Source organism: Bactrocera oleae, chromosome 5, assembly GCF_042242935.1.
Source record: "Bactrocera oleae isolate idBacOlea1 chromosome 5, idBacOlea1, whole genome shotgun sequence".
Lineage (NCBI taxonomy): Eukaryota > Metazoa > Arthropoda > Insecta > Diptera > Tephritidae > Bactrocera > Bactrocera oleae.
Window position 1 is genome coordinate 73,816,201 of NC_091539.1, and position 24,928 is coordinate 73,841,128.

Consider the following 24,928-nt stretch of genomic DNA (forward strand, 5'->3'; position numbering starts at 1 on the left):
AATTATATGTTGGATTCTTCTTTGATTCTAAACGTGTGTGTGAGCGTTGACGCTTTATCAAAGTGCCGAGCGCAAACTTCATATTCTGGTCATTGTAATAATAGACTTCAGTTAGATTCTCACAAAAACGCCCACACGCCCACACACACTCTTCAATTTTCGATTGTTCGGTAGAAGGGGTGGAGGGGAAAGTCACTCAGTTTGCATTCAAGATTGTAATTGAATTTTCGAGCGAACGCTTTGACAAAGAATGTGATAATAAAGTACCATTCGATATACCGAGTCAGTGCATTGCATACACCAAGGCGTAAATTTGAGAAAACAAGAGCAGTACTGCACACTCGTCTATCTCACCCCTATACGTAAGTCCGTGTGTGCCTAAAATAGATGATGGGAATGTTCTGATGTGCGTGTGTGTGTGTGTAGCGATGATGCGATGCATGTATGCAATATACCTGCTTGAATGTCGGGCCTGGCTGAGATATCTTGGATATGGAGAAAATTGAACAATTGAAGAAAAATTGTGTTTCAAAAGAAAACCGAAGTGATTCAATGCCACCTTAGTACACAGACGGTTGGTGCAATCGCCAACAACTACACCAACTTGTAACTCAATACATACACAAAAGTGAACGTTCGTATATGATTGAACATACGAACGCATATGCACACACACACATATATGTATATGTAGTCAACTTGGGAAACTTTTCGTTTGGCCTTCCCCTGGGCGAGGCTGAGAGAGTAATAGAAAAAGTTGACAAGTCAACAGGAAACACAAACGTAAAACATATTGATAGAACACACTCACACACACGCATGCATCTAGCACCCCAGAGTGAAATCAGGAGGCTTCTTCTATTGTCGAGCGCAGTTTTGGCAGGAAAAGAGAAGAGAACACCTGAAAATAAAGCTGGGATTTCTTACAATTAATGCTGGAACCGTTACAATTTTTAATTGCTTGTCGAAAATTAGTTCAGTGCCTTTAAATAGAATGGCAATACAGCATTTTCAAGGAAGCCTTGAAGCCATAAAAAATCACTTGCTCCAAGAAAGAACAAGTGAGAATAGAATAGAACTGGTTGACCAGTGAAGTAAATGATAGTGCATGACATAATACTCGGCTTTTCTGCAGGGCATCATCCCCCCATCGCGCACACAGCTGCACACATGAGTATTGCTTGCACTTGTGTATGCGCGAATGTATTCCTGTGTGTTGGCTAGTAACCAGGAGGGCACGTTGATGGACGGACTTGCAAAAATAATTGTCTATCACTCCGTTTGTGTGCAAATCAACAGGCTGGCCTGTCTGAGCTGCCTCTGCCTCTGCCTCGATTGTCTCTTCATAGTCTTGTTGCCTACCAATAGACTGTAGCCAATAGTTACTCCTCATGCAAGTTGTTGTGCTCTTCGCCTCAATGACCTTTATTAGCCATTATTGAACAATGACTTCCGATGTTCTTTCAGCACCAAGACTCGCGTCTCGGTAGTATTCAACGATGGCCAGTGTTCAAGCCCCTTCTGTCCACCTTCGTACTCGGCCCCGTTATTTTTGGCACTTCCGTTCAATTTGTGCGTTCAATTTCATATCGAATTACCTGGTCGTCAGCATAATGTGCTTGCTTGTGTGTGCCTGTGTGCGCGCGTGTGTGTATTCATGTGTGGCGTGTTCGTTGCTCGTGCTTTCCTTCAATTTGTAACACAATCTCTTGAAAAATGGTCGTATGTTGCTTGTTTGCCATTAATTATAGACTACAGTGGCGCTCTTATGCTGTAGGGATGCTGTGTTGCTGGTGCTTCAGCTGCCGCCTTTAATTTTGTATTCTTTGGATTTGTTGTTGTTGGTTGGTTGCATGATTTTTCATTACCATTCATTCGCGCTGCTGTTGTCCAGCCGTTAGTGCCGAGTTCAACCAGGGGGCGAGCGCAAAGGCCGTGACATCCCTCGCCAATCTTACGAAGACAAAAGTGAACTTTAATTATGGTTATTGGGATATTCGCGACACCATCGAAGGTAGTGGTGTTTTTTGCTGGCCACCTGAGGCAAAATCAGAGCTTGGAAATTTCGAATGCATTTAAGGGTTGTTGAATATCAAAGTGTTCTTACTGTAACTGTTAAAGTTCCCACCTACGTGCCCGTCTAAGGGTATGGGTTACTGTTGTATCTTTGTATCTTTTCCGAACTATTTCGTAAATTTCAATAGGTGGTTCAGTATTTAATCTAAGAAATGAGTTATATCTATAAGTTTGAGTTGAATTTTTAAAGAAATTTATGTTGCTTATCCGAGGCACAAGCGGAAACAGTAAATCGGAATCAGCGCAATATATTGCAATGTCTGCGATATAGTTTATGTGTACCTGGCTGATGGGAACCTGTGGCAGCACTATTTTACTTCTATTCTCGACTATTCTTAAGTTGTAGACGTGACAGTGACTATACTTTCTCGAATTAGAATGAAATGTTTGAAATTTTATCGGCAGTGTACGAATCGTATGAAAACTAGGCGGAAAACAATCAACACCTTTTTAGGCTCTCTATCAGTGAATCGAGATCTGGGGGTCAAAGAGCTACTCGACGCAGAATAATCGCTCAAATTGTCTATATTAATAGTCGTCTTTCATACATCGTCCTATCAGTCAAAATACTTCTACATACAACTGTTCTGCATAATACTCACAAAGAAAGTGCAAAAATAAAGGGAAATTTTACTTGTTCCGCGTTTTTCAATCGATAATTTAGGAATATCTTCCCTGCAACAGATGGAAAATGCAGTGCAATTAAAAAATTAGAACTTTTAGACACATAAGCGTGATATACCCAATCTTAATATTATATAAAGGGCGAACCCCCATGTTGATAAAGGCGAGGGCCGAGGCGACACCATGCGAAAAGTCATCAATCTTTGGAGCTGTCAATTTAATTCTATTAAAATGCTGAGTAAAAATGAATACATGCGCATAAATATTTTATTTATTGAGTGTTGGGCATAACAAAGCAGATAGGGCAAATATATATATACCCAAATGGGCTGAGCTGTAAGTCGAGCAGGTATGCCACGGAACGAAAAGAGTCTTCCACAAGTATTACACATGTAAATGCGTTTGTGAGTGAGAAATTGCTTGTGCGTATTTTTAATCTTAGAGGCAGTGTTTCTGAAGCGTGTGTGGGTATGTAAGGGAGTGAGCTTTCGCAAGGAGCAAACAGCGGCATGCCGAAGATGCATGGATGAATAAATATTTTGCGTAAATCCACTTAAGTTAAGTTTACATGTGCTGCCAAGCTAAACTCCGTGAAATCCTTTACAGTTAATGCATAATTTCTTATTGCTCATATTTCAGATTTCACGAAAGTGTCTAGTGCCGATTTCACCGATTTCTTCAGTTATATACCCTATACTTAGTCCTACTGGGGTGTGACTTCATGAATTATTAATCACACCTGAAGTTAAGGCCAGAGTTACCAAATTAGTCGACTAGTTCAATGGAAAAATAAAATCGCTCTTCTCGCCAGGGTTTTTGGTAGGAAGAAAATAAATTAAAACGATTGGACATTTTTCACTTTTGACTATCTGCGAGCACCCAGAAATATTCCTCTCGTAACAGCTGTTTAATCCAGGGGTATTTACGATTAAAAATTTTAGCAAAGGCATGCGGTATTATTGCCATCAAGGCAACCCTATTACTAAACACTCTCAGTTGTCAAAGTGAGCACAAATTCCATCACAATGCATTTTTGACGTTTCCCTATGCGCCAAAGTATTTTTCAATGTTGTTTCATTAGTGTGTTTAAAATATGAATGCCGGCAGTAGCGAGGAGCAATGCTCTCCCTCTTTGCTTTCGTCTCACGCTGCCGCGTCTCATAGCATATCGTCGCTTGCATTCCTACGTGTGAAATATTTTATTAGTATGTGTGTGTACGGATTTTTGTAGTACAACAACACTCTGAAGTGCGAAAACGCTTAAATTGTTGCAAAGGCAATAGCCACATACATATAGACATAAGTGAGTGCAGAGAGGGGTGTATCTGTTTCGGTAGTGGAGGAAGTGTTCCTCTCGCCTTTTTCGACTTTTTATTCATTTATTTATTTATGATTCTCCATTCTTTTGCAATTTAACAGTGCGAACATTGCTCGCGTGAGGGAGTGTGCGTACTGCTGCATATAAGCGTTGGGACATGAATGTATGTATATATGTCTGAACTCTAATGTGCAGTTATAATTGTATGTGAGTGCGAAATGATGTGCGAGCTTAGGCAAATAAGTGGCTTTAAGCTTCCCCGTCCACCATCGGCCCATTTTAATCTTTATTACCCCATCTCCGTTCGCCCTCCGCTCCGCTACACACAACACCCGTTACGTACGGGGCCTGCTATCTGATTGGCTGACTGGCTGGCTTCCTTCGTCAGTCAAAATGGCGTCATGGCGCGAATTAAATATTTAACAATTTTATTCACCAGCCTTTATACTGAGCTTGTGCTGACAGTACCGTCAGACCAGGCGGGGTTACAACAATTTTTTTTAACTTAACGCCTTTGAAAGCGGATTTTTAGCAATTTTTGCTTTTGGTCTGTGTCAAATTGAATTATTGCAGCCGTGTCGAGAGTTATGGCTTTGCATATTCGATGAAAATCAATTATTACATTTATTGTTTGATTTTTATTAGAAACACAGCGTTATTCACCGAAATGAAGTCTTCGACACACAGGTATTCATAGAGTGCGGGAACGTTTCATCCACACGGTGTTGTAATTTCTGGTTAGCCGCTTCCTGCTGGACTTACCACAGCTTCTGAATTTACGCTCTGTAATACAATTGGCTTAGAATTAATGCTCAATGAGATGCGCAAAATAGGTGAAAGACAACAGAAAAGAAAATTGATGACCTTCGACAAAGTTATGACCCGTCTTGCGCGCTGTCTTGCGCGCTCCATTTACTCGGCCCCGCCGCTCGAATACTGCGGATGCCTGTCAGCTTAAACGCTCTGATGTTGCTGTGTTTTGTTTTGTTTCTATCGTTCAACATCACCGAGCGTGGCCTGTTACTCAAATGTCCGCAGTTCACAACCCTCATTCCATTTGCTCTCCGTCAGCCAATCAACCTAATTAATTGTTAACAAATTCTCGAACAGATTCGATCATTAATAATGCGTTAGGTAGCAGACAATATTAATGATCATCCTGCGCCACCGATTGGACATGAATGCTTCAACCTTCACGGGTACGCGGGGAGATATTTGTATATGAAGGTACGTAGGCCAATTCGTACAATTTCGTTGGAGTTTTTAACCAAGGGATTTGTACAAATTTCAAGAAAAAACCTTTCCCCTCTACACAGTTTGCAACGAAGATGGATATTTTGGTACGAAAAATAATTTTTTTTTTTACATAAGCAGTGCCTTGGCGCCTATGGCGAAATATACATATTCAGCTTGAATCTTTTACCTGTTTAGTAAAACCTGCGTCCTTCCTTTCCTACTCCAATATCCTCAGATAACATATCTATGTTTATTATATTAAATTTTTAAGGTTGTGGATTCAGATGCCGGTACACATACATATAAAAACAGTTATTAGGGAGTGAGTGCTTCTCTATGAATAAAGCAACGACTTGACCACAAGACCCGAGGCAGAGCTCACACAATTCAGTTTCTCATGTGCTGCTGATTTATGTAGCGGCAATTTCCTAGTGACATGAGCGAGGGAGGTGGTGCGCAACGCTTGAATTACTTCATAACGCTCGGTACTTCATAATGTTCTAGTTCGGGCTAGAGACAGAGGGTCGCGCCTTAATCAGATGCGTGCTAGGTCGCCTTGAGGGCTTGATAGATGCGCTGCATCTCATTTGTGAGGAAGCTCGCCCGCGCAGCGGTGTTACTTGCTGATTGGTGTTCAAGTTTTTATGCGTTGACTCTGGCAGCGCTCTCCTTTGTTGCATTGTTGCAAGCAAATACTGCTATTACCACTGTTGTTGTTGTCATCTTAACTCATTCATCATTTAGCAACATCATCAGCAACAACTGCGCGACAGCTTTTTAGTTGTAATTGCTTTCGCTGTCGCCTTTTCTTCGCCATCGTTGCCACAACCTCGCCCATTACGCATCGCGTTGCCTTGGTGGGCCTGATTTGCAATGCACAGCATATATATTTGCATGTAGTGGCTGCAAAGTGAAATAATAACAACAAGAAACCCCTCACATCTATCTCTTTGGCGGGCTCAAGTGTCCACATGCCACAGCCTTTGACATTGTTACCATGCATATCACAGCGAGGGTAACTGGTGGTCCGAATATTAGTTACTCGCTTCCACTTTGCGCATCGCTGGGATGAAAATTCAAAATGAGAAGAATCCGAATGGAGTAATACTATACAAAAGCGAAACGTTCATGTGGCAACAACATATCGGTTTTATCCATTTGTGGCTATCTTGGAATATTTAGCGGCCTTGGATGTGATATAAAATTATGATTGCTTTTGGAACACCCATTTGAAAACATGGAATTTAAATAAGTTAATGTTCTCCAAAAAGACACACATGCATCTCGGCCTTTGTATGTGTTGGCGCATATTAACTGTCAAGTTTGTAAACATTGCAAATGTCCTAGCGCCGCGCTGCATCCTTTGACCGCAGTTGACTCCTAGTGCTTTTATGTCCTTAATGATATGTTAAGTAAGTCGCTTGCGAAGTCAATTTTTTCCTGTAACGAGAAGTGCTTCGGGCATCGCATGTGCTGCGTCGCACCGAGCTGTGCGGACTGCCGGGGCGCCGTTTGCGGCAAGCGAATGGAAGATAACAGACAGCGGACAGCAAAGGAATAGGAAAGACGGCGTTGTAAGAGTGCCGCTGATGAATTAAACATTCGGTTTTTATGGCCTTTGAATGTGTCGCCGTAATGCATTCGCTTACTCAGTGCTCGACGTTTGCGCAGGAAATATTTTTGCTGTTGAAAGAAGCTGCAGTTTGCATTTCATTGACAATTCCAAAGCCCTTCTTCGTCCGCCGCCCTCTATTTTGAATGCAATACAAGACACAGATGCACCACTCAAGTGAGCTCATGAGCCACTGCAATGGCTCTCGCTTAAAATGCAACATGGAGATGCATCCCCTTATATTACCGATATCACCCGACTGCCCTGGACAGCTTGCCTACCCCTAAGTACTACAGGTATTTCGCACTTGCATAGATTTGCCTGGGTTCACATGCGAATTTGTTTGTACAAATTAGATGGCTGCTGGCTGTTGCAGGTTTGCTGATCGCGAATGTAACAAATACAGGTACACGTGGTAAGCTCACGGATTACCTGCGATACTAGCGTGCTCTGACTAAAAGTGTCCCAAGAAAAGCTTCTTATGTCCATCCTTTGCTCGCCGCTGGCCAATCTGCATGTCAAGGCTGCTGCCACATCACAGGCTGCTTGTGCGAAGCGGAGAGAAATATTTTATACAAATGGTGATTGCTTTCACATTTGCCTGTTTGTATGGACGGTGGAGCGTAATCTGTTTGAGTACTTTGAATTTGTTTGCGGAGATGACTTTTGAAAGTGTTTACTCGGCGTTAATGGCGGATTTGCTGTTTGGATATGGTAAGCGGCTTATGTTAGCATTTATTCGGCTTGACAAATAGTTTTCCAAAGTTCAGTGCATTAGCATGTCATATGAAGAAGCTTTCTTCAAGACTGCTTGACATAAATTTAGTTTCATGGAAGTGTGTGAATTATTAACGGAGAATGGAAGGGGCTTCCAACTCCAAGCACTTCTCTCTTACAAACTATTTAGCACCAACTGTCATTGTTTTCCTCGAAGAAAGCGCAAATAGAAAAAACTATATATTTAGATATTGGAGTCGAAGTTTAAAGGTAGTGCCTTTGTCGTAACGTAATACCTCAAAAATACTCAAAAATGGTATATGCGACACCTAATTAGAAAATTATTCATTGCGGCCTGAAGGGGTTGAAGTCGGGATTGCCTCAATTATCGATTTAATGGACTGCTTCGATTCAGTCAGATTTCTGGGTTTTGTTTTGTTCACCTCTTGCTTGACATAACTCTTTAAAAAAAGTCTGGTGCAGTCAGGTCAGGAGACCTTGGGGGCCAGCGAAAAGTGTAGTTTCTTGATATTAATTTGTTTTCAAATTTTCGTTGGAGCTCCGCAATAACCGGTCTGGCTATGTGTGCAGTTGCTCCATCTTACTGAAACCAAACGCTATTGAAAGGGATGCGTCTTCCACGCAGGTTATAAATTCATTCAACATCTTTAAATAACGGTGCTCATTTACAGTTACCGTTACACCGTTTCCTCAATTAAGGTTGACTCGTTTCTTCAATTAACGAGATTTTAACGCTAAAAGTATTGCTGCTGGCGGCTTAGCGTAAGAGTACTCTTTGAAAAATATCGTATCAAGAAATTCGAGGAACAAAGGGGAAAGTTTAAATGAGCAGTATGCGGAGTTCGCCCACTCGTGCATCCCTATTGCGAAGAGGCCAAGATTTTCCGCTGCAAAATTTAATAATAAGGGCAAAATTAGCCGTCGGTTAGGCAAATCTAAAGCATGCATTCTGTTTCCTTACAATAACAACAAATCTGAATGTCACAACAAACATACATATGTATGTGCGGTTGTTGTCCAATTATATGCGGCAAATTGAGTCGAGGTAGCGAAGCGAAAGAACAATGGTTTTTCTTATGACTCACGTCGATCGCCGAGGAGGCCTTCGCCAGCAAGCTACTGTTCCAGACTGAGAGCGATTTCCAACTCTTTCGTTATTGGCGTCGACGAACATGGACGTATGCGGTCATTTTTGCATGTGTGATTGAGTGCGTTTTGAATTTGTTTTTATGTTCGTTTTTGACGTAAATCTTCGTCGGGAAACGGCATAAAAATGGCTCGACAAAAGTAAAAATATTCGCTAAAGTACGTCAATGAAGCGTACCAATTCAAAAAGGCACTCTTTATGCACACACAAACGCACATACGCTCACGTACGTACAAATGTGGCCAAATAAATCCGTATGTTGTTGTTTATGCTCCATCTACTCGTCGAAAAAATATTTTTCGACATTTGACAAATGCGTTCGCTGGGCGATTGGCACTTCCCTTCTGGTAATATGTTGGTTATGATGGAGTTGTGCTCGCTTTAATGTTGCTGTTGCTGTTGTCGTAAAGTGTTTAAAATGTGCCAGTAGCAGAGTGGGATTTTATAGACGCAAACGAAGCGTGGTAATGGATGTAAAAAGCTTCTGAACGTGGCGCTTATTCGCGAACCTGCCGGTCCTTTCACCTCGTCGTATTTGCTAAGTTATCCGCCTCATTGACTTTCTTCGGTTATTTTAAGTCACTGGTCGATAACTACCAACTTAGCAAGATTTCCGCAGAATCCCCTCGTTGTGGAAAACAAAAGGAGGTGTGGTTTAATTGAGTTCCATCTGCAATCATTCAGATATCATGTGGTGAAGACTCTAAACTTCTATACATTCGTCTCAAAAATTTGACCTGATATATTATAATTGGAGCATTATTGGAGTAAGCCCACTAGCACTTACAAAAATCTTGTTTCGGTTCGTCGTCGTATTCGGCTAAGCAGTAGATGGATGCCCTAATATTTGCTTCAAACCATACAATTAAGAAAATGGAAAAAAAGAGGGGTGAGGTGTGCTAAATTACCGAGTGTTCGTTAGAGTTGTAAACAACATTTGCATACTCGTGCAAGTAGTTATTGCAACATGGATTTACGAGTAGCTCCGAAAACTAATTAAGAGTGAGTTGTGGGTGTACTCAAACAAAATTTTGGTGCTCCCCGTTCCTCAAGGGCGCACTACAATTGGGAGGAAAAAGAAGGCCAGTCCTCTGAAGAGAGTAAAACAGTTCATATGCTTACCAATATGTAAGCTGCTAAAAGGGCTATCTAGCTGCCGCAAAGGTTTGTGAAATGTGTTGCCCATTAACACTGCCAACACATTTTTATTTTTAACTCTGTCGCCCCACACTCGCGTGGGATGAGGTGATAATTTTGCTTAATTGAGCAGCATTTATTGCCATCACAGGGAAGCAGAGATCCAGATGAAAACGATGCGAGCGCTCTATGTTCCCGTTGTCATTTCACGATTATTTTGTTTTCACTGGCAAAAAGGCAAACGTCTCAGAAGTGCCCACGCATACTTTTAAGGGGAATAGCGTCAAAATGAAAATAAGAATAAACAAGTAAGGAAGGGCTAAGTTCGGATGTAACCGAACATTTTACACTCTCGCAAAGTCAAATGGTATACTCGTTTGAGATTTCTTTGTGGATTGACTGATATTTTCGGTAGAAGGTCAACTATAGGCACTGGAGTCCACATATTTAGTACTTAGAGGTTTGAACAGTTTTGGTTCGATTTAGACAATTTTTGGCCGCAAGGTGGCATACTTTAATTGCATTATTCACGCAAAGTTTTACCCCGATATAATCATTGTTACCTGATTTGCATAGTGGAAAGTGAAAGAATCAGATGGAATTAAAAAAGGTGTTACATGGGAAGTAAGCGTGGTTGTAGTCCGATTTCGCCCATTTTCGCACTATGACATGAGAAGAACGTTATGCACCGAATTTGGTTGAAATCGGTGCAGCAGATTTCAAGATATGGGTTTTCATCTAAAAGTGGGCTTTGCCACGCCCACTGTCTAATTTTGAACGCAGTTCCTATAAAGCCAATTTATACCATCTCAGAGATAAAATTTAATGTCTCTGGCGTGTTTAGTGCTTGATTTATCGCGCTTTTAGTAGTTTTTAACAGTACCGTTATATGGGGAGTGGGCGGAGTTGACACCCGATTTCAACTATTTTCACACCGTCAATAGAAGTGCTAAAAACATTTGCTTCTAGTGAATTTTGTTATTATAGCATTAGCGGTTTAGGAGATATGCACATTAAACCTATTAGAGGCGGGACCACGCCCACTTTTTAAAAAAAAGTTTTAACTGCAGATGCCCCTTCCTAATGTGATCCTGTGTGCCAAATAACAGTCTTGTATCTTATTGCGGAGCTTAGTTATGGCAAGTTATTTGTTTTTGATTAATGGCGTTTTGTGGGCGTGGCCGTGGTCCGATTACGCCCATCTGCAATACCAACCGTCTCACGGTACCAAGAAACATGTCTACCAAGTTTCATAAAGATATCTCAATTTTTACTCAAGTTAGAGCTTGCACGGACGGACGGACGGACAGACAGTCACCCGGATTTCAACTCGTCTCTTCATCCTGATCATTTATATATATATAACCCTATATCTAACTCGATTAGTTTTAGGTGATACAAACAACCGTTAGGTGAACAAAACTATTATACTCTGTAGCAACAGGTTGCGAGAGTATAAAAATATGGAATAAAGCCACGGTAATTTAAAAGAAAAATAACTCAAAGTGAAGAGGGCAAAAGTGATGGCGTCAACGGTGCTTAATTTTCGGGTATCCTTTTCATTGTCTCATCATTGTGACACTAGGCATGTCTTTATTTGCAGAGGCTTCGCTGCCTGTGTGTATAAATGTGTGTGAGTACGTGCGTTTCGGGCACGGAGTGCAGACACATATCGCCAATCCCTCGAACCATCAGGTCACCACAAAGTGACTGAGTGGTTGCTTGGCTGCCTGTTTGACACAAACTTTCACCAAACGACTCGCGCCACAGTGAAGTGGAGTTAAGAAAAAATGAAACACTCACCAACAAGAGAGATGACTGGCAAAAAGCGTCAACCTTCTGCTATTTCGGCTTCAAATTGCCAACGTGTTGTCAGGTTATTCCATCCCTTTACTTCTCGGGTCATCCAAGCAGAAGCGCCAGAAAAACTGTTCGGATGTGCGAAAGTTCTGCACAAGCGACGCTTTGTGTCATCGTGGTGAGGTTACGGGAGGGGTGGGCTACTGTGAAAGGGTCAGTAAGGCGGGGTACGCGTTGCGTAAGAAGCGAATTATGTGTCTGTTGAGTTTTTGTCATTTGTCGTTGGTCGCTTTGCTAGTGGTGTTCTGTTGTGTGCTTAAGCCTCTCTTCATCCCGGTTTGGTGCCCTCATTTCCTTACAGAGTTCTATGGAGCATTAATTAAAAGTTGCACATTTTGTGCGTTGCTTCTTTCACCAGAATACTGGGCAAGAACATGCTTTGCCATCCCGAAAATGAACTGCCGTCCTGGAGCACCGATGAGGACTCTTATACAAACATAAGTTTTTCAAATATTTATTATTATGCCCTGAACAGGGTATATTAAGTTTTCCATGAAGTTTGTAACCCAGAAAGAAACGTCGGAGACCCTACAAAATATATACATATATCAATGATCAGCATGACGAGCTAAGTCGATTTAGCCATGTCCGCTTGTCTGTTCGTCCGTCCGTCCGTCCGACTGTATATACGCGAACTAGTCCCTCAGTTTTTGAGCTGCTCATTTGTCGGAACCACGATGTCGATAGCATATAGCTACCACGCAAACTGAACGATCGGAATTAAATTCTTGTAAGGATTCTTTTGTTTTTATGAAGGGTATTACAGTGGCTTCGGTACAACCGAAATTAACTTTTATTCTTGTTTTTAGTTAGTTATGTTGTTTTGGGTATTGTGCAGCACTTTAAGAAAAATTAGATGACTTAACTTTTGTTGGCGAACATGAAAGTGTTTCTCATCACGCGTTGTCGGCGCGGTTCCGCCAGTTATGTTGGGGATTAAGAGCCCAAGTGCCTGCATGTTGCTTTAATTCGCCGTTTTTTCCAGCATTTTTGCAGTTTTTGGCGATGTTGCCCATTTTAAGGCACTTGACCACTAATTCCGAGGTTCTTCTTATAAGGAATCTTTTCGAGGCAGTCTACACACACACATTACTATGTATATACAAGTAAGTTCGCAAATATTTTCCACACGCCTTTCAACAAACATATGTGTTTCAAAGTGCCGCCATGTTTTATTCCCTAGAATATACAAAAATTGAAGTACATAAATTACTTGCCACAAAACAATCAACTCAGTATGCTCGCTGTAAGGCAAATATCCATTTATCGACGCAAATGCTAATGAAATATTTGTTTAGCAGACAATTTGAAATGCTTTCGGTCATAAAAATATTTGCTCGTTTTAATGAGAAATTAGTTGCGAACTGCCTTAATTACTTTCAGCATCGAATTGATATTTTATGTTGAGATTAACGACGTAATTCCCAATCTAACGAGAATATCATGTTCGTCACACATGGCTTCGCCGCCGCCGCACGATGCCTTACATCGCACGCCACCATCCCCGCTCACTTGTGGCTAGAACAAGGGCAATTCGGACTACGAATGGAACAAGCCGAATCTTGCATTAATTTAATACTTGCTAACGAAATGTGTGTCGTAATTCCGTTTTAATGCCTCGCCGCATGCAAAGGGAGGAGAGCGTAATCATCAAATGAAAAGAGCAATAGCGCGATAAAAATATTGCAACACTATTATGTACATAAGTCGTATCACACCACTGCAGCGTCCCTCCGTTTTTACGTCGCAAGGTTCCCCTGGCGGCCGCATCGTGGTCGCCATATTTTGTGGTGTCAAAAAATCACAATCATTTCTGTCGTTGGCGGAAACGTGAGTTCTGCAAAATTGTCACTGCCACAGGACGCTTCACTGCCATGGAGTGTGGCGGGGTACGAGTGGCTGCCACCAACATTGGGTGGACTCTGTGAATGAGTGGGCATGATATGTTCGAAATGGATTTTGTGCGTAACTGCCGTGCATCAAATGCAACAGTGCCAGTGGTAAGAGCGAGCGCTTGGTAGAAAAAATTAAATCGTAAAATTTTCATTAAGAAAATATGTTGCAGCAACAAGCAGAGTTGGCGGTGCAACAACAATGGCGACAGTAACAATTTAATGCATCAAGTGGATTTACGAGCGCATAAACAATGTGCTGGTGTCCTGCTTTCGCCTACGGATTGCATACTTAGTCACACTGTAACATAAAGCATACATATGTACGCCCACCCAGCCGTGCACCGCATAACTGCACAGTAACAGCTTCTTAGGGAACAGCATCGGTCTTTTTCTCGATACGTTTGACAATGATGTCCAAGGTCTTGCTTGGAAACGTCTTCAAAAGCTGCACGAAATGGGTATTTTATTCGCCAAAATTGAGTTTGACGACTAAAATTAATCAAGTCGGTAAAGTTAAATAAAGTGAAAGTGCTTATTCCGTTTAAATGCTGAATTCACATGGAAGGGAATTTAACGGCACAACTCAAACATACCGAGAAGTGATTCTGCTACGAAAGCTGTATCAACATATCCTTTCCTACTGAGTTTGTATAAACATGTGTGTCATAACCTCTCACAGCTGAGAATCATTGGTCGCAGACATGTACTATATAGAAACGAGCAACGCTTACTCGTAAACTCCATTTAACTTCTATAAAAATATGAATTTAATGCGTTCTTAAGCTGCCCAACGCTTTTCACTCTCGCCTGCCATGAGAAGTGGCTTGCTTTTATTGGCAGACGAAAAGTGTCGTTAGATATAATTTTTTGGTCATTTAATTTATGTAAAAGCAAAGCAGATTTTATGGTTATTATAGCACCACCGCAAATCACAACACACACTGACGCTTTTAAATACAAATACAAACCGTGTAGGAAATGCACTGGTACAAAACCAGTTGAGCTTCGACTAATCACTAACGAAGACTTTCGCTTTAATTCGCTGATCCATACAAATATTCGTGGAATTGCGCGATGCATTGTGGTGCGAAGTGCCAATTTTGAGGTCGTGCTTCAAATGCTGATAAGTCTTTGTATGTATTACTTGCTTTGGTAGTCCTTAAAGCGCTATTAGTTAATCACTTTAAATTATATAAATAATTTAATTATTTTGCTCCAATATTAAATTTTATCCAGTTAAAAATGCGAACACTTTATGCATTCACGCTCTTCAACGAGTTAGACCGAAGCGGGATGATTCTGAACTGAAGTTATGCACGATTAGATCTTATTTTCCTGCTGGGTAGGTATATACCTACATACATATATTATATATATACATATTATAGCCGGCCACATGAAATTTCATTCGCGTAACGACTGTGATTCAGCTGCACGCGCGCACCAAAGCAGCGTTCCGGCGGGGACTTGACTCTGTGTGCCAAAGACAGCGTCACAGCAATCCCTGCCTCCGCTTTGTTCTAGTTTCTAATATTGCTCGTCCGCCTTCGGCCCACTCGGCCGTCCACACAATGTTAGTCTGAAGTTGTGCTGTGTGAAGTTGGGGGAGTGGTGCCCTCAATGTAAAGCGAGTGTTGTTGTGCACACATGTTTATTGTTTATGTCTGTGTGTGTGTATGGTGCATTTGTTGTGTTGGCATCTTTGCGGAATTGTTATAAATTTTTATTGGATAATGCACATTTCATTATATAGAATTGGACTGGGCGAACCAACAGAGCCAGGAGAGACTTTCTATCTTTCTATTTACGATTTTCATTTGAAGAGCGTTTGTCAAATACATATATCAGGGGCTCTTGTGTAGTTTCGAATAATAAAATACGAACATCGGTCAGAGCGAGATTTAAACGTCCGATGTTCGACGTTCAGTTCCGTTGCTGCTAAGTTTTGATTTTATCTTTTAATGCTGAACAAAATGCCAAAGGAAGGTAGAAGGATAGTAAAAATATCACCGATATGTGAAACCAACGCGAGTTCATTGGCCAGTTCTTGAAACTTCTCACTTGTCAAAGATTATACTAAAGGTAGTGTTATATTGAGATGATTTGTCTTCTTATTAACTAAAGGGTACAAACTGGACCGCGTGAGGGCAATTGGTCAAAGAACAATTTGGATTACCCCAACAGGTACAGAACCTTAGCGGTCTGTAAAACCAACTTAAACTCTCTGAGGCTATTTTTTGTGGAGCCCATTTTACAGTTATCATCGAAAGAACTGGAAGGTTTCGACCCGCCCGCAGTAAAAGTCTCGTATGGTTTCATACATGAGTTTTATGTTTTTGTAATTTTATTTATATCATTTATTTACGTTTATAGACCCTTGATATCCTCAGTGTAATCTTTGTTGTTTTCATATTCGCTTTTGCTTAAAATGCATCATTTTAAATAATATATACTCTTTTAATGTATAGTTATTAGCTTATAATTAACTTTATTAACTTAACGTAAATCATTTATGCTTAGATCGTGACAAATTCGCTTTCGCTTGTGGAAATCGTTTATGGGGCAGCATCAGACGTTCAATTTATTACATAGAAATGCGTGTTCATTGTGGTTTTCGAGATGTTGCGTTTGCATTCCTTTCAACTTTGCTTTAGCCACAAATATGTATGCACATGTACAGTTATGCTGAGAGGGTGCATATGCGCACCCTAATTGTTGGTGTAGTTGTAATTCTGAATATTCTTCTTTACTGCTTCCTGTTCAACTAAGGTTGGAGTTGCCAGGAATGAGAGGGGAGAAGGACTTAAATTAGGGGAAGGATAAGGTTTTGCGCAAACATATCTTTTGGTGTACATACATATCTATGCACTATATAAATACGTCCGCCTTGACATCTACTTATCTCATACATTAAATCCTCTGCTGCTCACTATACATATATGCATCTGTATATATTAGTTCATATGGTAAATACTTTTAAATATCATACTTCTCTTGCTCAGCGGCATTTGCCCTTATCATATTTATATCGCACATTCAGTTTTCTCTATATTTTTATGCTTATAAATTCTTCCCATTGTAAGCATTTATTTTGTCTTTTCCCAATTTTTGTTTCCGCTTGGTTTTCAGTCCCTTATCACTAAAAAATTTTATCCACTTGGCGCTGATTTCGCCGTGTCAAACTATATTTCATAAACTATTTCGAATTGATTCCCTGTTTCTTAAATTTTCTTTTAGTTTTCAACTGCTTCTTAATTAGTTGTCCTTCTTCTAAAAATACAATAGTTTTTGTTTAGTTTGAATATTTTCTGCTATTATTTCTAATTGGAGTTGGCGGCGCAGGCGCACTCGCTCCCATGGGATTACATATATACAGTTTGGACGAGTTCATTTCATAGCTACTCAGAGTCCAACAATTAAGAGTATGAGTTACACGAATTAAGCTTGATTATGCATTAAGCCCGTTTGAAGCCCTATCCGGCCGGTCGCTGGGAACCAATCGCCACAACTCTGCATGTTCAAATCTCAAACTTCTGAAATTGTGACGACTGGCTCTCCTTCTTTTATTGCATTCGCGATCGTTTGATGTTAAGCATTCCAATTCATTTCATTTATTTTCATTTGCTTTCGGTTTGTTTTATCTTATTGGATTATTCTATCTTGCACGTTTTGGTACACAGAGACCCACCTAGTGGCCAAGTTAACTTGGGGACGTAAGTTCCCCACTATTTGATTTTGTTTTGCTGTTTTATACGAGTATTTTAATCGTTTTTTGTATGTCTTTTATTTTCTGTTTTTTGCTTTCAGTTTTTCGTTTTGCGTTAAATTTATAGGTAACTGACTCCTGCTCTTTCAATTATTGGATCGGGTTGCCAATTATTATCGAATTGTAGACATAAGAACAATTGGTAAAAAAAAAACCCCCAGCTCTTAAAGTATACATACATACACACATGTATTTGTTGCAGGATATTTGGTGCACATGGCCCTAATTAATATTATCCTTAGTTTACTCTGTTTGTATATGTCTATGGCTATGTGTATGTAAATGTGGTGTGTTATGTCAAAAATTATTTCTGATTCTAATTAACATTTACAATTATTCTATGCCAAATACTATTTACAAAGCATTGCCAGCTCGTGAATTCCTCGTTGGTGAGAGGTTGCTTGTTGCAATCGGTTCGAGTTGAATCCGAATAACCGGCTTACGCTGGCTAATTGCATTTTTCATGCACAATTCGCGGTTCGGCCGATCGGCTGGCGTTGGTAATTTACAACATTTCAATTAAGACTAATTAGGGTATAAGGATTTGTGTTGGCTCCGCGCAGAACAGGGGAGATATTAGTTTAGGTTCAATACTTTACACTTTCACTTACTCACTAACACACACATGCACACACGCACATATTGCGTTGTGCGCACATGTGCGTAACTAAAATCTAGGCTCAAAGCATCACAAATAGCGGCAAAGGGAACCGAACATTTTGAAATATTTTTGCCTCGAACAAACACATGCAAACTAAAAGCTCTTAGGCAGCGAGTTACACGCAAAACAGGCATAATATAATATAATGCATATTTTTATCACAATAATTTCAGTGTAAGTAGGATAATCACTACTTGAGCTGTGCATAAATGAAATGTATGTATTATGCGTCAATTGTTTTTTTTGTTGTTGTTGTTTGAGAATTTGAAATTTTAGTACTTTAGGACTTTAGGGTTATTCATAGGTGAGGAGGTGTAGTAAATTAGAAAGTACTAGTCTCATAAGCAACGGATATTCGCCCTCATATTCATACATACATACATACACACATTAGCAGATAATATCTTACATAATCCTGTTGAACGATACAATTCTTGCAAGTCAGCACATATATACATACATGTACATAAATCTAAATCTTATGGCTTATACGCGTGAATTGCGGTTAATATCTAATTTTATAGGAGAGACTTGGCGTGCTTGTATTGTTGTTGTAGTTGTTGTGGCTAGTAAACTTTTCGGTTAATAAAAATTGCATTCATCAGCTATTAACTACACATACATAAATGCATAAGTTCCCATCGCGCTCTATATAAATATGTATATATTCAACTATTGGACTGAGGGGTGCAAGCAACCCCAGCAGCGAGGGCAGCAATGGCGGTGAACAATGCTGTTAATATCTTCTGCGGGGCTTTGCCTTCTATTGGGTGTATTTTTGTATTTCATTTAATTTGTTGGCTTATCCGATATTTATATTATCCTTGCTACACACTGTTACGTACATACATACACACATTAATAATACTATGCACGAGTAAGAATAATTTGATTCTCACTTTGCTTATGCTAAGTGCGTTCTCTGCGCTCTACTATGGCTCTCAGTCGCTTACTGCCTGCCGCTTTTGTGGTCTAATGCCTTCTCTATCGACCTCGTCCTCGCCGTCGCCTCTCAAAAGTTTGAGAATGCGGTGCGTCACTTGACTGCAGTGCATTTGGCAGAAATCAGCCTTTTTGCAGGCTCTTGCACCCAACTTCTAATCTCTGTGTATGCATACTCGTATATATGTACAATATAAAATTCTACTTGGACTAAATTTAACATTTTTACTGGATCGTTTCAATGCAGTGCGTCTAAATTCGGTAAGCACCAACCTTATGCTGAAGGAAATGGCAAAAGGAAGGAAGGATAATGCTACGCAATGAAAATACATTTTGTAATTTATACTTTTTCTATGTTTTTCTTAAGTTCCTGCTGAAACTGTTAGGTGAATCACCTTTCATTGTGTTGCAACATGGAGCCCTTGCCGAATTGTGCCTTCTCATATTTAACGTGTTTCATTTTCGGTTTTTCGATTTTCTTTTGCACAAACATGGACGGAAATTCATTGCCGTCTCTGCCGAAGCACGAAATCGATCTTGTGAAATGCGAGAAATTAGAAAAATTATGAAAACTTATTTGCTCTGGGAAATAGCTAGGCATGCACACACACATACGCACTTTTGTTCACTGAATGACGACGGAAATGAAATGCAAATAACAATCAAACGGAACCAACACAGCCAAACAAGTGTTTGCTCTTCTTCCATTCTTTCTTGGTGAAATGAAAACGTGTCTTGTTTTGTAATACTGCTTTATTGGTTTCAATTTCTTTCCTTCATCGCCGGTCGTAGGAGTTAGTGATGTCGATGTTAACCTTTTAGCACGAGCACTTAAAATAACAAATAATTTTAACAAAAAGGCAAGCGGAGCTGACGTCAAAGGGACCTTGAAGCCACTTGTAACTCTACAAATATTATGTACACATGTACGCAATCGATATCAATTTCTTATACAATTATTGTTAACTAATAATTTTAGCATAATAAATTCTTTTCTTCAATTTAGACATTTTCGGATATTTGACTTTTAACTTACTACATATTACTGCCACTTTTGCCTTGACAATTGCCCTTGTTCAACCTGTAGCTATTGGACAAGGTTGATCTCAATACAAAACAATTGAATTAGTTCAGCACTTTTACTAGATTTAGCGAGCTCTCGCCTATTTCTCCAGGCTTCAGCTAAGTATTATTCTAAATTAATTTATGTTAAATATGTATGTTGTTGTTGTTGTTGTTTGGCATTTCTCAGTGCTTTGCATGTTTCAGTTTAAGCATTTACACATTCACAGCTCACCTTCACCACACCCCGTCAGTGTGTTTGTGTGTTTGCGTGTGTGTCTGAATGCCTGAACTCGCCTGCTTTCAATGCAGCTAACATGCTTCTGTTGTTGTAGTTGGCTTACATTCGAATAGGTGTAAAATTTTGATTTCCCCTTTTTATATTTATTACATTATTTCTTAATGTTAGGACATAAATTATCTTATCGCATAGTTATATATTTATTCTGCATTTATTCACTACTGTACACATATAAAACATATTTACTTTATTGTTATTTATATTACTATTTCATTATCTTATTATGCCGTTAATTCGTCTTCGTCGACCCCATATAAATAATCGACATAACTGTAAATTTACCAATCTACGCATTTGTTCTACAGAGTTCCATTTTCCACAATAGAACCGAATTAGTTTGCTCGGGCCTTCAAGCACCTTCGAACATAGCGGCAGTTTGCACCAAGGCTCTTTTGCCCGCTTTGTTGAACGTTTTTTATCGTGCAAGTCAGTATATCCCGTTAGTAATCTAGTTTCAGCTGCTTATCATTACCTAATATTTTTTTCTCTTTGAAATTAACACAAACTCATTTTCTTTATTCAGTGACCTCTTCATCTCTCCCGTTGTATCACTGTGGCTAACATGCGGTGTTGCTGTTGCTTGGTAGGCCATTAAGCTTTCGCAATGGAAGGTGTCGTCTCGTGAGTACGCTCAGCGTGTCTTTCGCCGTCGCTACTCTCAGCTTTTCGTCGATATTACTAATGACCTGTATATCCCTTCTTCGTCGTTTGCGGGCGTTGGCTACGCCGGCGGCGCCACCCGTTGCGCCTTTTTTCTTTACGAACTTTATGTTGTATGGATCTTCGGCTAGTTCAGGGTACAGCGCGACGTCGTGTATGTACTCACCCTCGTAGTTGTTCGCATAGCTTTGTTTCAGTATCTCGTCAATCTCCTGTTGGTTCCATTCTATAGCTGTTGTCAAACCATTACGTAGTGCTTCCTTCTCGCGGTGCCACGCTTTACGTACCGCCGTCAGCTTAGCGTGATGCATGAGTCGTTGTTTTTCTTTCTCCACTGTGGTGCCATATCGTAGATTGATAATGGCATGAGCTCCGTGAATTTTGACATCCAAATAGTTGTTTCCGCTGCCATTTTCTCGAGAGTTTTCGTGGAATGTTGTATTAACTTGACCTTGAAGCCGTTTCAGTTGTTGGCGATCTTCGCTGGCACGCCAGGCCTCCTCCTTGACAAAGAAGAACGAATCCTGCTGGGCATTATGCACGACAAATGTGAATGGCAGCAGCTTGGAGCGGTTGAAGACTGATGTATAGACATCGCGATAGATGGCATTCGCCGCAGGAACGCTGGACACGATGGCTTGCCCGTCGCTGGTTCGAGACACAACAATTCCTTTGCCAAATGGTGGCTCAGTATCCGAACCGATGTTGCGTGGACTAGGATCCATGACATCGAACTTGAGAGCCGATTTTGGAGGTGCTGATAAATCTTCGAAGTTCGACATCCTACGAATATTGAGATGTGCCAAGAATCCGCTCTCCACAGCAATGGTTGGTATATTATCTATAGGGCGTTTCATATTAAGCGCAATTGGGTTATGCGGTGCTCGTCCCCACAGCGAGGGTTGCTCCCAAAGGTTTCGCGTTAGTTGTGGTATCATGTTCTTTATACTGAAACCAAGAGTCTTCATCCATGAAGAGAAGTCAGCGGGATAATTGCGATCGTGATCCACGTTTATAGGATCATTGCCATTGAAGCGATAGAGATGCATCTTGGTTGGTGTAATGATACGTTCAGATACATGCTCCCAGTTAGGGGACATCCATTGGCCAATTAGTGGATCGTAGACTCTTCCATCGCCCATATGCACGAGTGCTGTTACTGGATCCAAGATACCGCCGCAAAAGTCAATGGGCAAAAATAGATAAGGGTTGGAGTCATAGACGATGTGTCCGAATGGTGAACGCATAATCTCTCGAATATCCTCACCATACTGATTGAAGATCATGATCGGTGTTCCACTTTGGTCTGTAGCAACGTAGTATTTGTGACGGTAAACTTGCGCATAGATGAGATGACCTGCGTCATCGTACGTCAAAGACATTAGTTTGCCATCACGTGGTGAGTAAATTTGTGATACTTCATACGGACGTTGTTGATTATTGTAGAAAAACTGTGTAACATTGCCAAAGTTGTCCTTTCTGGTAGTTAAACGCTTCATGTGGTCGTAATAGTAACGCACATCGAACCTACCACGTTTTGTCGCACGGACCAACAACCCTTGTGTGTTATAGTGAAAACGTTCCTCTCGCGCATTCTGAGCAACAAGTCCACGTGTGTCATACTTATATTGGCCTTCTCCAAACTTAACAATTCGATCTTGTGTATTGTATTCCATTGGGATGGTATTGCCACGGTAGGTCAATGAGAGAAGATTGCCGTTGTCGTCATAGCGGAAGCCCCACGGCTCCTGAGCCTCAACACCAATTAACTGTCCGTCACAATCCCAAGTGTAGTTCTTAACATTGGTGTATGTATTGACGGCCATGTTGCGAGTGTAGGTGCGGGTCTGCGTTATGCGTCCATGCATACCAAATGAGAACTCCATGCGAAATACTTCGAGACGGTGTATAGACAACGTGACTTTCTGTGTCATGAAGCGCCCGTCGACAGTGCGGGTGAAAGTCCCTGTACCGTCGTAAACTTGCGTTTGATTCAGCATCGGATGCATGATTTTGAACTGACCAATCAAGCTTGGCTGACCTGTGCGTTGATTGTAGGCGAAATTCTGCGACGGCAAATTCTGGCCACCAATACGACCTTGAATTGAGATAACCCGGAAATCGGTATCATACTCGTATGTAAACTTAGCGTTGCTCAGTCCTGTCTTTGCGACATAGTCGATGCGTTCCTCGCTTAGCAAGCCTCCTGTATATTCGAAGTCCCAACGATACTCTAATTCACGCTCGGTGTGCGAGACAGTGCTGGGCATGCCAGTAGCATCGTTGTATATAAACTCGCTTTTGCCATCGCCATGAACGATTTCAGCCAGCTGACCACCAGAGTTGTAGCGGTATACGATACGGGCACCATCACCAGGGAATATCGTCTGGAGTAGGGCACCTGAATGACTGTAATGCTGTAGGTAGGCACGTGTGCTACCTGGTGGAGTGTATGTGCAACGAATAAAGCCAATAGAGGTCTGCATACTGAAGGAATGCTTTGTACCGGATGGCATTAAAACGTGTCGCAGACCGCCCGAGTCATCGTATTGCAGCACAAACTTTCGTTGGCTGGCCAAACCGATCTCCGACACCAAATTCCAATCATTGTACACGAATGATATGATGCCGTCTTGTTGTGAGGTGATTTCAGAGAGTAGACCATGTCGATCGTATGAGTATTTAAGCTCGGCCGCACCCCAAGCCCAGCCTTCGACCCGATTAAAACGGTCGTAGGTGATGTTCACTGGGTATCCATTAGTGGGATAATATGACTTGGGCAAGCCCGATTGATCGTACGCGACTATGAGAACAGGAGTTCGATTCATATCGTAGAATGTCTCACGGTTTGTAAATTGATCGTACTCGACTCCAATGACTCGTGATTGGTTTACCCAAATCTCGCGATTGAGTGTTTGCTGAGGATTTCGCACATCACCGACTAAATTATACACAGAGTACATATTGTTTGTCAAACCCTCACCCATAATGACGCTTTGGTGAGACCACATTGCCAACATTTCAGCTTCGACCGGCAAGGCAGCCTCAAGTAGGGGATGTCTTGCAACAGCCGATGATTCAACAACCACACCATTAGCACTGTGAATAACAAGTGTGTTATTCGGTTTAATTTCAGCATCGGCGTTTTCTCCACCCTTCTTCATAAAGGTAGAACGAACACCGCCCAAAACAAGTAGTTCGTTGGTTTCGCCCCGTTCGCGAGAGAAAAGTGACTCAACCGAGGCGTGCACATAAACGGTCAAACCTTTGTTGTCGGCAAGCTGTGAAGTGATGCGTACAATTTCACCACTAGGCAAGATAGTGCCAGTGACACGTCCGAATTCGTCGTATTGATAGATGTAAGTCTCACCGCCCGAGGAGCGTGACATAAGCAACCCGGTGTTACTGTCATAATCCAATTCGATCTCTTGACGACCCTTCTCGCTCAGCTTGGTCATAATACCGATTCCGTTTATCTGTATCTCTGATTTATGATCCTGTGTATTTTCAATAGAGCTTACAACATTACTGTAATCACGGAGGAATTGAATCTTATTGCCGGAGGCATCGGTTACGGTTGAAAGTCGACCAAAGGAAGTATTCTTTGAGTATAGGAAGCTGTAACGTGTCTTTCCTGAGGTGAGGTCCTTTGTGGCAACATGTTGGCCGTAGCGATTGAAGACATAAATTTCACTAGATGGCGGGTAGGGAATGTGGAATTCGCCATTTTCATCGTGCGATGGAAGATAATGCTCAAGTGCAAGTACATGAAGAGAACCTAGAATAGAAACAAAAATGAAAAACAATTTATTAGCGGGAGTGGTGAGAGAGTAAAAATCGTCGCAAACTTATTACTAAAAATTTCTATAAATGTTTTAACAAATATTAAGAGC

The 24,928-nt window shown here is 41.0% G+C and overlaps 1 protein-coding gene and 1 long non-coding RNA gene across 5 annotated transcripts in view; one reads left to right on the forward strand and one right to left on the reverse strand.

The window, feature by feature from the left end:
• The window catches only part of LOC118681284 (uncharacterized), a 76,656-nt gene that overhangs the window by 51,458 nt on the left and 270 nt on the right, over positions 1–24,928 (forward strand). The window lies entirely within an intron of this gene.
• The window catches only part of Ten-a (tenascin accessory), a 219,474-nt gene continuing 210,499 nt past the window's right edge, over positions 15,954–24,928 (reverse strand). For all 4 annotated transcript variants that reach the window (XM_036365139.2, XM_036365141.2, XM_036365143.2 and 1 more), the window contains one exon: positions 15,954–24,813. In XM_036365139.2, the coding sequence (XP_036221032.2) occupies positions 20,933–24,813 (3,881 nt within the window). In that variant the 3' untranslated portion in view covers positions 15,954–20,932. The remainder of the gene's footprint in view (positions 24,814–24,928) is intronic.